The sequence below is a fragment of the Podarcis tiliguerta genome (genome assembly GCF_965153285.1).
Source record: "Podarcis tiliguerta genome assembly, chromosome: 1".
Lineage (NCBI taxonomy): Eukaryota > Metazoa > Chordata > Lepidosauria > Squamata > Lacertidae > Podarcis > Podarcis tiliguerta.
In genome coordinates this window covers 117,195,181-117,208,758 of record NC_139534.1, presented here as the reverse complement: position 1 = coordinate 117,208,758, position 13,578 = coordinate 117,195,181, and the positions used below count along the sequence as shown (strand labels likewise).

Below are 13,578 nucleotides of genomic sequence, written 5' to 3'. Positions count from 1 at the left end.
CTCCAGTGTCTGTTAACAACTACATCCAACTGTTATTATGGGTTTTCATAATTAGACAATTATTTATCTTCTGATGTGTTCAGGGCTTTCGATAAACACAGAAGCAGGATGGTTTCTTCGCAGGGTGCATTTTTTTAAAAGCTTAGATGGGATTCTAACACCACTGTTGTCGGTGAAAATAAGGCTGGGTTAGAATATGGGAGATTGCCATTTGAAACCTACTTAGGGGTGTTCCTGGTAAAATCCCAGGCACATAAGGAACTGCCTTATATCAGCTCGGCTCATTAGCCTCACCTAGGTCACTAAATCGATTGGCAGTGGCTCACCAATGTTTTAGCAGGAGCCCTCAACTACCTGGAGATGCCAAGGATTGAATTTAGGGGCTTTGGACATGCAGAACATTTTCTAGAAAAATAGCACTGAAGAAGCATATTCGCTTAAACGGAAGGGCACACATATTTAACCGATGAGCTTATGTTTGAGGGTAAACTGGATTGTTTTGAGGCTATTTTGGTTCTGGTGCGCTAACAGGGAATGAAATAGAAAATGCTAACACGTCTAACTAGGAATGGGTAGCTTCCGTTTATTAAGCTGTTAATTGTTCCTCATTCTTCAATATCACAAAAGGCACCGCCACTTAATTTTTGCATTCCCCCCCCCCCGAAATTTCACCTCTCCACTAAGGAGCTGTAGGATTTGTGATTTTCCTCCCACCCTTTAATCCTCCCCAAAAACCTGTGAGGTAGGTTATGCCCAAAGTCACCCAGTCCGCTTCACGGTTCAGCAGAGATCTGAACGAATAATTTTTGAGCGAAGTAGGGACTCCTCTCCTGCAAGTGGAACAGACATGCCTTACCCCAGCAGCAAGCCATAACTTTTTTGTTTGCTATACCGTAAGCAGATTATGGATACGACGTAAACATGCATTTTCCTTTTCGTATTAGGAAACAGAAATAGAAACAGAAATGACGCATTATAACTGGAAATATTTTTCGCTTAGAAGTTGTCTGTGTTATAATACTGATCTCTCTCTCTCTCTCTCTCTCTCTCTCTCTCTCTCTCTCTCTTTCTCTTTGTCTCTTTCTTTCCCTTCTATAGGTAAAGATGAGCCTTCAAGCTATATTTGCACAACATGCAAGCACCCTTTTAACAGCGCTTGGTTCTTGCTTCAGCATGCCCAGAACACACATGGATTCCGCATCTACCTGGAAACAAGCCCTTCAAACAGCTCCCTTACTCCACGCATCACCATCCCTCCTCCTCTGGGACCCGAGACTGTTGCACAGTCCCCGCTGATGAATTTCCTTGGTGACAACAACCCTTTTAGTCTCTTGCGAATGACAGGTCCCATCCTGCGCGATCACCCTGGCTTTGGCGAAGGCCGGCTCCCCAACACGCCTCCCCTCTTCAGCCCGCCGCCTCGCCATCACCTGGATCCGCATCGCCTTAGTGCCGAAGAAATGGGGTTAGTTGCCCAGCATCCCAGTGCCTTTGACAGAGTCATGCGTTTAAACCCCATGGCAATTGAGTCGCCAGCGATGGATTTCTCCAGAAGGCTTCGAGAACTGGCAGGGAACAACTCCACCCCTCCGCCAGTTTCTCCCAACCGCAACAACCCTATGCATCGCTTGTTGAATCCTTTCCAGCCAAGCCCTAAATCTCCTTTTTTGAGCACCCCGCCATTGCCGCCGATGCCCCCGAGCAGCACTACGCCTCCCCAGCCTCAGGCTAAGAGCAAGTCCTGTGAATTTTGCGGGAAAACGTTCAAGTTCCAGAGCAATCTCATCGTCCACCGGCGCAGCCACACAGGAGAGAAGCCCTACAAATGCCAGCTCTGCGACCATGCCTGTTCTCAAGCTAGCAAGCTAAAACGCCATATGAAAACGCATATGCACAAAGCTGGGTCCATGACAGGGAGGTCGGATGACGGATTGTCCGCCACAAGCTCCCCTGAGCCCGGCACAAGTGAGCTCACTGGGGAGGGACTAAAGTCTAGTGAGGCAGACTTCAGGAACGAGAGCGACCCTTCTCTAGGCCACGACAATGAAGAAGAGGAAGAGGAGGAGGAGGAGGAAGAGGAGCTGGAAAACGAAAGTAGGCCCGAGTCCAGCTTCAGCATGGACTCGGAGCTGAGCCGTAACCGAGAGAACGGTTCCAAATCGCTGCCAGATGAAAAATCCCTCGTCCTAGGGAAAGTGATAGAGAATGTTAGCCTAGGTACCATCCAGCAATACAGCGACATGTTGGCTGAGAAGCAGAAAAGGAGCGGCTTCATGAAGAGGTCCTCTGACCAGCGAGACCTCTGCCCCCGAGACCTTTGCCAGAGAGACACCGGCGACGAAGACTCGGTAGCTGGAGAACTTGACCGTACTGAGGAGGGGACAGTCAACGGGAGGAACTTTGGTCCCGGAGAGCCTTTCCCCGGCCTGTTCCCTCGCAAGCCCACCCCCATCACAAGCCCCAGTTTAAACAACTCCTCGAAAAGGATAAAGATAGAGAAAGATTTGGACTTGCCACCAGCAACAATAATACCTTCTGAAAATGTTTACTCGCAGTGGCTGGTGGGCTACGCAGCGTCGAGGCACTTCATGAAAGATCCATTTCTTGGCTTCACAGACTCCCGACAATCCCCCTTCGCCACCTCTTCTGAGCATTCCTCCGAGAACGGAAGCCTGCGTTTCTCCACCCCTCCCGGGGATATGCTGGACGGCGGTCTCTCAGGGCGCAGCGGGACGGCGAGCGGAGGCAGCACGCCCCACATCAGCGGACCCGGCCCTGGCCGACCCAGTTCCAAGGAAGGACGGCGGAGCGACACGTGCGAGTACTGTGGCAAGGTCTTTAAGAACTGCAGTAACTTAACGGTGCATCGGCGGAGCCACACGGGAGAGCGGCCTTACAAATGTGAGCTCTGCAACTATGCATGCGCCCAGAGCAGTAAGCTGACGCGTCATATGAAAACACATGGCCAGATAGGGAAGGAGGTCTACCGCTGCGACATTTGTCAGATGCCCTTCAGTGTTTACAGCACCCTGGAGAAACACATGAAAAAGTGGCATGGCGAACACTTGCTGACAAATGATGTCAAAATTGAGCAGGCAGAAAGAAGCTAAGGCCCCCGCTGGGTTTAAAAAAAAATAAAAATCAGGGGTCTAGGTAACATTTAAATTGTACAGTTTTAACTATTGCCAACTGAGAAAAGCTGACCTAACTTGCCTCCATATACATAATTTAGCATAACTATGGCAGGTGCCAGAATTTGGCACTTAAATATAACCTGTGTCTACAAAGTTCTATTAAACCTGAGGATTGGTTAAGGCAGTAAAAATTGTGAAGCCTTTTAACTGTGCAATAATTTCTGTATTTATTGGGTTATTTTGTATTTTTTAATTTTTTTTGGCATGTGCAGGTATTTTTTTTTTAATACTTTCCCCTCCTGTTTTAGATTTCCTTTAAAATTTTGTTGAGTACCCCATTCTAATTTTCCCCACTAGTAACCTGAGATTATTTGCATTACAGGGGGAGATACATATCAATTTAAATTATAATTTTATAGGGCCGCTGCTTTGTTGAATCTTATGCTAAGCATGTGTAATTTCTTGTGAAGAAGCCAGCATTTTAAATAATAATTTTCTTCTCTCTCTATTATTTTTTAGCCACCCCCCACCCCCCGCTTTTCTTTGAGAAAGAAAGAAAAAGGAAATAATTTGAAAATTAGGAAATATAAAATAGAACCGCGGATAACAATCTTAAAAATTGTAGCACTTTCTTTTGGATTTGGATCTAATATGTAGCACTGGTGATGCCACTAAAAATAGAGGCCTTTACATTTTTTTGTAAAATAAAATAAAATCCCAGACTTCCACAGTAGAAGTTATGAAAGCTAAAATGAAATAGGCAAATTTGTTCCCACCCCCCTTAAAGGCAGCTATATTTATAAGAGCAATAGCAAGAGTTGTGCATTATTAATATGGAATTTGTTCCATTTACTAATGACTTACTTTCACCTTTCTGTCATCTTCTTTAACTTCATTACATAAAGGGAATGCAAGAGCCCTGACAGCTAGCAGCATGTGCAAATTTTAGCAAGCATGGAGAAAGAAAAGAAACTTTGCTTGTAGTCCCCCCCGCCCTCCCCGCCCCATGTCACGTGCTATTCTGGCCTTAAACTTTACGCACACAATAATTGAAGTTATCACTTGACCTGAATACATGATAATGGCTGCAACGGACCATTCTGTAGCAATTACACCAGTGCCCCTTTTGGGGGACTGGGTTTGCAACCCTAACCCCATGTTAGCTGGGAGCAAGCCCCACTGACTCAGCAGGACCTACTTCTGTGTAGACACAGTTAGGACTGCACTCACTGCAAACATGGTTTCATACCGAACCTCAGTTTGTGTAGTAAGTGCACACGTGTGGGCATGTGTGTGAACGCAGGGTCGTGCGCGCGCACATGCTATGGCTAACGTAATTGTTTTGATTAGGACTGGTGAATCAAATTACAGTACCCGGTGAATCACATGAAACCTGCATGCTTCTTCATATGGCTAAAACAGTTGCTCTGAAGAAGAAAGCCCATGATTTTTTTTGGTGGTACATAGATGCATCACAGCGGGTGCCCATTAGAAGTGGTATTCCCTCCTCTGTATGCTTTGCATGCAAAAGGTTCAATCCCTGGTGTCTCAAGAGAGGGCTTGTCTGAAGCCCTGGAGAGCTGTTGCCAGTCTTTATAGACCATGCTGAGCTTGAGGGACGACATTTTCTAATACGGGCAGCCTTTCCCCCCTTTTCTATTTAGAAGTGCTCTCCACTGCTTTTTTCCTGGTCGCAACCGTAGGAACACTTACCTGGGAGTAAGCCTCATTGAAGGCAGTGACTTATTTCTGAATTAGACCTGCACTGCGCATATATTTAAAGGGGGGGGGGGTTAATCCAACCAATTCATTGATTAAAGGTTGACATATTGTCATATGATCAGTTTTCTCAGGGTGTATTATCTATCACATCAGGCAATTACCCGTCACATTAGGCAATTATACAACAATGGGAGATGTTAATCCTTGTTGACACACATTAAGCAGGGCAGATAAACTTGCATAAGAACTTTCGCTGTGTGAACTTGAAAGAGTCCCGGTTTACTCCCAACAGCCTTTGGTAAGGAAGAGTAACAACATCTTAACCCTTGCGTCCTTCCTTGTCTCCCTCTGTTGGATGCCGACTGCTTAGCTAGCGAGCAAAATAATAAACTTTTACCAAGCTGACCCCTACGGAGAGTTCCGGCCATATTTTGTCTGTTGTAGCAGAACAACTCAGATTCTAATGTAAGATATATGTTTGGCTTCAAGGTGCCACAAGACTCAAGTTTCTACATCAACAGGATTATAGAAACCCAGTTTAAAATAATGATGTCGGGTCCAAATTCCCACCACAAGGCGGGACCAGCTACACATAAGCCCATCTCAAGCAACCCATCAAATCCACACCCCAGTGCCCCATTAAGCAGTAAGTAAATGGAAGTGATTCTTGAAGAGCAGGTAGCTCCAGATGACTCATCTAAGTGAGCGAAGCTATATACTTCCCTAGGCTTGTTGGTCATTGGGACCAGATGGGAACTCCTTCCCTACTCCAGATACCAGGTATTTTAGCCCCCTGGGCTACAATGTTCCTGAAAACAGTTCCCAGCACCATGGTGATACCCAACTCCCAATATTTCTTTGAGCAACTCATTGCATTTACGTTACTCATGTTCCATGTTATTTTATTTTATTATTTATTGAATTGATATACCGCCCTACACCCGCAGGTCTCAGGGTGGTTCACAGAATAAAATCAGAATATAAAACCACAAAGTACATAATCAAAATAAAAACGACAACAACCCAATAACCCCCCCCCCCATGATTGCAATATGGAGATAGAAATAGGAGGGCTGAACTTGCTGCCCCGATCATCATGTCCCCTGCTGGTTGAATCCCTCCTCTGCCATCTATAAACTGGGGAAATATCTTTAGACGTGAGCATATTCTACAAACCCAGTTTCACTTGATCATCTTGAGTTCTAAAACATGGGACAGTCGCGGCATGTGGTGCAGGATCCCCTGTACAGACATACCCCAGCACATGGACATAGAGAGGCAGAGACCTAATGGGGATGGGAGATGGCCCCATTCTGTTCCCTCCCCACGGTCACAGCCATGTGGATGATAACTTCCGAATAGGGCTAATCTTTTACATGCGTTTGTCTTTAAAATGACAGCTGATTTAAAAATGAGAGTACCTGTTCCCTAATTTTGACGCATCCAATATTCAAGAAATATTCAATATTCAAGTAGTATAACGCTCCCATGGTTGCCGTACTGTTTCTAAAGGCAAGCCCAGCGCAGACCACCAGCTACTTCCAGTGGTCCACCACTGGTGTCTGAAGATGGCAGTTCTTGCGCACCAGACCTACCGCAATCCATGGGCTCCTGGGTCAAGTTCACTTGGTGAATCACCACTTGTACACTTTGTTTCACATTCAGTATACCACACAGAGACAAATACACAAGGTTGCTGACCACAGTTATGGAAATGCTTCTAAGGAATATCTGCACTTAAGACTGGGATCTGAATAAACACACACACACACTCCTGCATATTTGCGCACCCCATGACACCAATTTGTACAATATTGTACAAATACAATTTGCTTACTTCACAGTGGTTTCTTTACGCAGTGGTTTCCTTCCTGGCTTTTGCCTAAGACTTCTGTATAAACTGTGCTCTCTAGCAAAAAGCAACAGTTATAGTTACAGCTGTTATTCAAGAGCTGAGTGCTAGCCTAGACTGCGAGGCATTTTGCCAGGGAAATGAAAATATTGTCTCTTAGAATGCACAATTATGTTATTGTAAAGTAAATAGGCCAAATGCTCCCTTTTAGAATAGTGCCATTAAAGTAACGTGTAAGTATTGACGAGGCGTCTCTATAGTCAAGGTTTTGAAGGTTGCAACCTTTAAAAGGGTACTGAAATAAAAAGGTGCGTAAATTAAAAACTCCCTATATTTGGAAGTGCACGATTTGAGTTTCATAAAGCAGGTTGGTTTTGTTTTAAAAAAAACACACATCTCCATTATTTATTGAATTATAAAAACTAAATTAAAAGCCTTGACGTCCAATTTTTCTTTGGATAGATTTTTGAGTAATTCCATAATTGTAAACCAATTTGCCCACATTCTTAAACTCCAGTCACACATTGTACTTCGTTTAGGGTTACTGGATGTGCTTTGTTTATGCTAAATCTCATATTCCAGTATGTAATATCTCACATAGAAAAGAAAATAAGGACCCTCACTGGGAACACTAAAAGCCCTTTGGAAGTTACTGAAGGTGCCAGATCAGTCCTATTTGAAGCTCTTGGCTCAGCCTTTTCATTCTGAACTTTCTTAAGGCAAATGATTAGATTAATTCCTTGATGGGGACAATGAGGTCAAGAGGAAGGCACCTATAGACCTACAGCTTGGTGCATTTGTTTGGTTGAAAGAGTAGGAACACAATTAGGCAAAAATATTAAATAACCTGCTCTGCTCTGCTCTGCTTTTCTGTTTTTTAAAAATCATTTTCAAGTCTGGCTATCCCGGGAAGATAGACAGCTACCAGAGGAGAGACAGCCTCCTTTATGCCTTTTACCTCCTCACAAGTCAGATTTTGTATGTTGCCTTGACCGCAGAATCTAAGTTGCATTTTTCTTTACTTGGTGTTGTGTTGTTTGACAGGGCTGTGGAATAATGGGACACTTTGTGGGCTTTTGGCTTCCGTATGCATCTCTCTCATGTGAGCATTCCACCACATGTGTCCATATGCCTCATAAACTTCCTTTTTCTTTTAATATCCCAGATCAGAATAGGTGCCCTCATCCAAATTGCCCATCTTTCTTTTGTGCATTGGGTAGACCATATATATATATCTCCCCATCCTACTTGACCTAGGGAGGTTTTCTAGGGTATAATTTGGATTCCCCTGATTTAGTCTGTCAAGACAGTGGACAATGCAAAAGTTACACATTTTGATTCTGTTGACCCGCACTTTAAAGCTTTTTGTTCGCATTCAAAACCAGCGGCTTCTGAACAAGAAATTACAACAGCTTTGTCTTTGCTTGGCCCAGAGGTGGGTGAAACTATTAAGGGGGACATCTGAGATTAAGTGTCAGTGTTGCTAAGCGTGGCATTCACAATACTGGCACTATAAAGAAAATAATAATAATAACTTATTGGACAGTTTTTCTACTGCCATTCAATTTGATGTGAGTGCCTTGAAAACTGATCTTCCTATTTGAGTCTCTTGAGACAAATGCAAACATTTTTGTGAAATGAAAAGACTTTTAAAAAAAACGGTAGAACAAGAAAAGTACGTTCTTTTAGGGTTAAAACAAAACAAAACAAAAGAGCCACATTTACTTTAAAAAAAAAAAAAATCCTGGTTGAAGATAGTGGACATGAAAATGCCATAAGACCCAATCAAATGAAGATGTATATCCAGCACAACTTCGGACATCAATTTGCTGAATTGTTCTCAGCCTCTCTCTTTTTTTTCAGGACAACGCTGCTTAGGAAATGGAATGGAAATGATTTACTGCTGAATTAAAACTCAAATGACACAAATTGCAAGTTGTTATCATTGAATGAAAAAAAATTCAGGAACAACGGCTAATTTTTTTAAAAGTTAAATTTAGTGCACTCTGTCTTAAAATACGTTTACAGTATTGAATACATACAAGGGTAAAAAAAAATTGTGTGTATGTGTGTTTGAGCAATCTCTCTTCTTCTTTTTTTCAAAGTTTGCTTAATAGGTTATTAAAAATGCCATAATGGCCATGTGTATATTGTTTTCTTTTGGTGACGGGGTTTTAGTATATATTATATATATTAAAATTTCTTGATTACTGTAAAAGTGGACCAGTATTTGTAATAATGGAGAATGCCTGGGCATTTTACAAAACCAGAAAGAAAAAAAAAACTTTTCTCTTTTTTCCTTGAAAATGTTGCAGTAAAATTTAAATGGTGGGTCTATAAATTTGTTCTTGTCACTGTAACTGTAAAGTCTGAGTTTTAGTAATTTTTTTTTTCTGCCTTGGGTGTTGAATTTTTATTTCAAGAAAAAATGTATAGAAACTTGTATTTGGGGATTAAAAGGTGACTGCTACACCATGTAGAAAAAGTATGTAGGAAAAAAGTGCTTAATATTGTTATTGCTTTGCAGATTAAAAAAAAAAAATCACATTTCTGACCTGTACCTATTTTTATCTCTCTCCCCCCCCCTCCCCTGCCCCTATATCCCCCTCTTCTGGAATGGATATTGATATTGGTTAATTCATATAATGTAGGCACTTGCTGTATTTTTACTGGAACTTGTAATTTTTTAACTGTACGCTTGTCCTTTTAAAGGGATTTAATGTACTTTTTTGTTAGTGAATTTGGAAATAAAAATAAAAACAAACAAACAGGCTGCCATAATATATTTTTTTAATTTGGCAGGATAAAATAGTGCAAAAAAAATAAAATAATAATTGTATGTCAAGACCTTATTGTACAGAAGAAGGAAAAAAAATAAAAATAAAAGGGTTGTTTAACGACCTGTTGAGTAAAAGAAACAAAACAATTATTATTTTTAATTATGTGGTTTTGGGGGTTCCTTTTTTTTCTCTTCGGAAGGGGCGGGGTGTCAGGTTTTGTTTCGTTTATGAGTTGTTCTGTTCGCAATTTTAGTTGTGTGTATGTATATGTATTTTTTTTTTCTGTCAGAAATGGCCTACAAAAAAAAAAAAGAAAAGAAAAGAAAGGAAGAAGCACTGTTCATACAGGGCAGTAATGACTTTGAAACTGCCTGGACCCCTTGTATCAAGGCCTTTCCAGGTAGAGTTGAACTAGGATGGCTGGCTGTTGCCTGTTATTGTTAAATGAAACTCAGTTTTTGTGAAGATGTTTGACGTAACATTCCACAGATGCCGGGGAAGCAGCTTTTGCCTGGCACACATAGGCTTTCCGCCCCCAGTCCATAAAACTGCACGGTGTGTGTGCTTAAGATACCCGGTGCTACTGGTTTTGACATCACTGGCACCTACCGTGGGATGAAGGGGCATGTTTGCAGTCAGGGTACCCACCATCACTGGATAGGCACTGTTAATCCTCACTGCACCAACTATCTGCCAGGGCAATGTGCATCTGGACCTTCGCCCAATTGATCCTGCAAGGGTGTGAGGCCTTGCCAGATCAGGGCACCCTTCCATGACCACCTCTTCATAGCCTTCATCTGAAGCGGTTTGAAAAGAGGTAGGGGGAAGGAAGGGAGACCAAACACTCTGTTGGTGCAACTGTGAATTGGGTCGGAGTGAAAAATTTGGCCTGGGCACATCCCACTTCTATCCCACCTTCCCTCTCCACGCCCCAATCCCTGTCAGAACAGGACCATGTACAGGTTTTGCCAGTCTGCTCTTTTGTCTGCTTTCGTTGCTGTTGACTCCTAATTGTACATTCCATAAATTTCTTAAATATCTGAAGGACTGGGATGAAATTCTGTGCCTTTAGGTTGACAAACACTCCTCCCTAGGATTGCTTTGTTAAGTCCCAATAATTAGGATTATGCCATGAGTTGAGCGTTATTTTTTAATCTTTATTTTGTTTCTGCTGTTTTGGGGGGGGGGGGACGGGGCAAGGCACCGTGCTAGGGATTATTTTAAGGTAAGGGAGAACAAACTCGAGGAGCCATTAGCAGTGTGTGAAGAAATGGCAGTGGGGGGGGGGGGACACACGTGATTATGAAGTCACGGAGCCATCACAATGCCAAGGGCGCGTTGGGTTGTAGAACTGGCCTAGCCATTCCTCCTTCCAGCTCTTCAGAATTAGAGATAAGGTTACGCTAAGACCTTATTGTGGAGCCACCTTATATATGAACACCAGAGAACATGGAAAACCCATCTTCTTACAGAAATATTTCATAGTATCCTACAACACGCACACCCCTTCCCCTACTGTGGAGTACATCCTGGAGTATTATTCAGAGATATTTTTGGTGAAAACCAGGCATAGGGTATTTTATATATATATATATATATATATCCCTAGGTGCCTTGCTTTCTCCGAAACTAAATCCACAGCGAAGTGAATTCAGATTTCATTTTGAAACTGTGAGCACGACACTTTTCCTCCTGGATGAACTCAGATTTAAACCACCAGCAGCTGTCTTATTATGTGTCTTGAATCGATGAGAAACCAACATACAAGCACAAACATTGTGTTTCGTGAAACCACGGTGACCCCACCTCCTCCTCCTCCTCCCTGCTTTTAAGAATCCCTGCTTCACAAGGCCATAAGCACAATATGGCCGACATGCCACGGGTATCTCTTCTGTCGTGATTATTTTTTACACTGCTAATATCAGCAACGTTAACAGTGTTAAGTAACAATTATCCCATGCAGCACACCCCTGCTCCGCTTAAAATTGATGCGCAAAGAGCATTTCTGGAGCAACGGCCCTCCTTTTTTTTAGAATGTGGACGTTCAAAATAGAGCCGTGCCCTTCAGCATTTCATCCTAGTCCTGATTAAATACAGTCCAAGGGGTTATTTTGTTTTTGTTTTTCACAGGCAAACTCATTTTATGGTGCTCTTTGTATTTTAGAACTGCAAAGCAAAGTAACGTTGATTTCAGTTGTTTGCATTTGTATCGGCAAGGCAAACTATTTTTATTACCTTTTTCTATTACTTATTGTATGAGCTTTCATTGTTTACTTGGAGGTTTTGTCTTTTACTACAAGTTTGGAACTATTTATTATTGCTTGGTATTTGTGCTCCATTTAAAAAAAAAGAAAGGAAAGAAAGAAAGAAAGATAGGAGCACTTTTTTTTATTATGGGTAAAATGTTGAGATGGCAGGAGGTCATTTCAATATCACTTAGTGAAATATTTATTGTTCCTTTTATTCTCTGTACAAGACTCCTGACCTCTCCCCCATCCCACCCCACTTGTCACATTGTTGAGTTCAGCATGTGTCTACCATTTCATTTGTACGCTCGTTCAAAACAACGTTTGTTCCAGTTTCAAGTTATAAAAAAATAATAATAAATTGGACATTTGACTTGATCTCCAAATATTGTCTTTACTGCTTATTTGAAATTGGAGCTAAGGTGGATGGCAAGTTTAGTTTTTTTGTGTTTTTTTTTAAGGCACAGATTTGGGGGTGGAGAAACTTTGTCCTAAGGTGGCTAGACACATTATATTGTTCCAACAAGGATGCAGAAAGCCCTTGTGTAAAATAAGCACATGACTCAAGGCTTTTCTATACTTCAAAGAGCCAGCCTAGTTTTCGATGCAACACATTGAGCCCTGTTGTGGTGGACATTTTGTTCAGTCTCATTGCTTCCTAGCACATCTTGTTATCTGACCTTCAGTTACATCTGGTACAGTTATTAGCATGTACTTCTGGTACAGGGGAGCCTTCTGGCACAGAGGAGCCTTTACCACTGGGTATGTGGAGGGGGACAAAGTCAATTCAGTCTGCTTTTAAAGGCAAACTTACCAAAATTAAGTCTGGAACAAAAAGAAACTGAAATTGAAATACTCGGCCGTACCTACCACTAAACAACTGAAGCGGTAGTAAAGCACTCAGCATCGTGGAGGGAGTTCAGTAAGTTTTTAGAATAGTAAGCCCACAATTTACGTGCATTTAACTTGTGCACATTCAGCTTTCCGTGCTTGGCATAATAATTTTTAAAAATACAGTTTAATTTCACAATACAATAAAAAATCAACCTAAACAAGAAATTAAAAAAGGAGATAGAAGCAGTGCTTTTTCCCCCTTAAAAAATGTTTAGGGGTACTCTCATTTTCCTACTCATATTGAAATACTGCCCCTCAATGTGGCCAAACTTGGATTCACAAAATGTTTAGGGGTATGCGTCCCCTCAATGTGGCCAAACTTAGATTCACAAAATGTTTAGGGGTATGCGTCCCCCCAGAAAAAAGCACTGGTTAGAAGAATACAAATATCTTAACTCGTATCCCATACAGAAAAAGGTGTACCCTCGCAGCTCTCACCTGGGAGCATCCCATTCTTCCCTCAGCCTCTCACCCTGGGATTTCTCCCCTTCCCTATCTCTCATGCAGGGTCCTTCATCTGGCTTGGCAAAAAAAACATTAAAAAGGGGGCAGAGGTTCAGAAAAAAATTCTTTGGCAATTCCGCCCCACATTGCACCCAATGTGTTATGATTACATGCAATCTGCGGAATGTAACTCCAGCATAAGTTGCAAGTTTGCTGTACTTGGCATATACAGTGGTACCTCTGGTTGCGAACGGAATCCGTTCCAGAGGCCCTTTCGCAACATGAAAAGAGCACGACCTGTACAGGTGCGTGGTATGATTTGGCGCTTGTGCGCATGTGGAAGCAGCGAAACCCGGAAGTGACCCTTTCTGGTACTTCCGGGTCGCCGCAGGACGTTAACCTGAAAGAATGTAACATGAAGCAAACGTAACATGAGGTATGACTGTATCTGTGTGCACTGTCCAAAGAAGGTTGAAGCTGTGGGTGCTTAAGGGCCAGAGAGGATG

The 13,578-nt window shown here is 42.3% G+C and overlaps 1 protein-coding gene across 12 annotated transcripts in view; it reads left to right on the top strand.

Annotated features, from left to right (window-relative positions):
* The window catches only part of BCL11B (BCL11 transcription factor B), a 161,972-nt gene extending 152,496 nt beyond the window's left edge, over positions 1-9,476 (top strand). For 10 of the 12 annotated variants that reach the window (XM_083435146.1, XM_083435145.1, XM_083435142.1 and 7 more), the window contains one exon: positions 1,099-9,476. In XM_083435146.1, the coding sequence (XP_083291272.1) occupies positions 1,099-3,110 (2,012 nt within the window). In that variant the 3' untranslated portion in view covers positions 3,111-9,476. The remainder of the gene's footprint in view (positions 1-1,098) is intronic. The other 2 variants (XM_083435149.1, XM_083435143.1) reach the window with 1 other exon arrangement.
* The last annotated feature ends 4,102 nt before the right edge of the window (positions 9,477-13,578 follow it).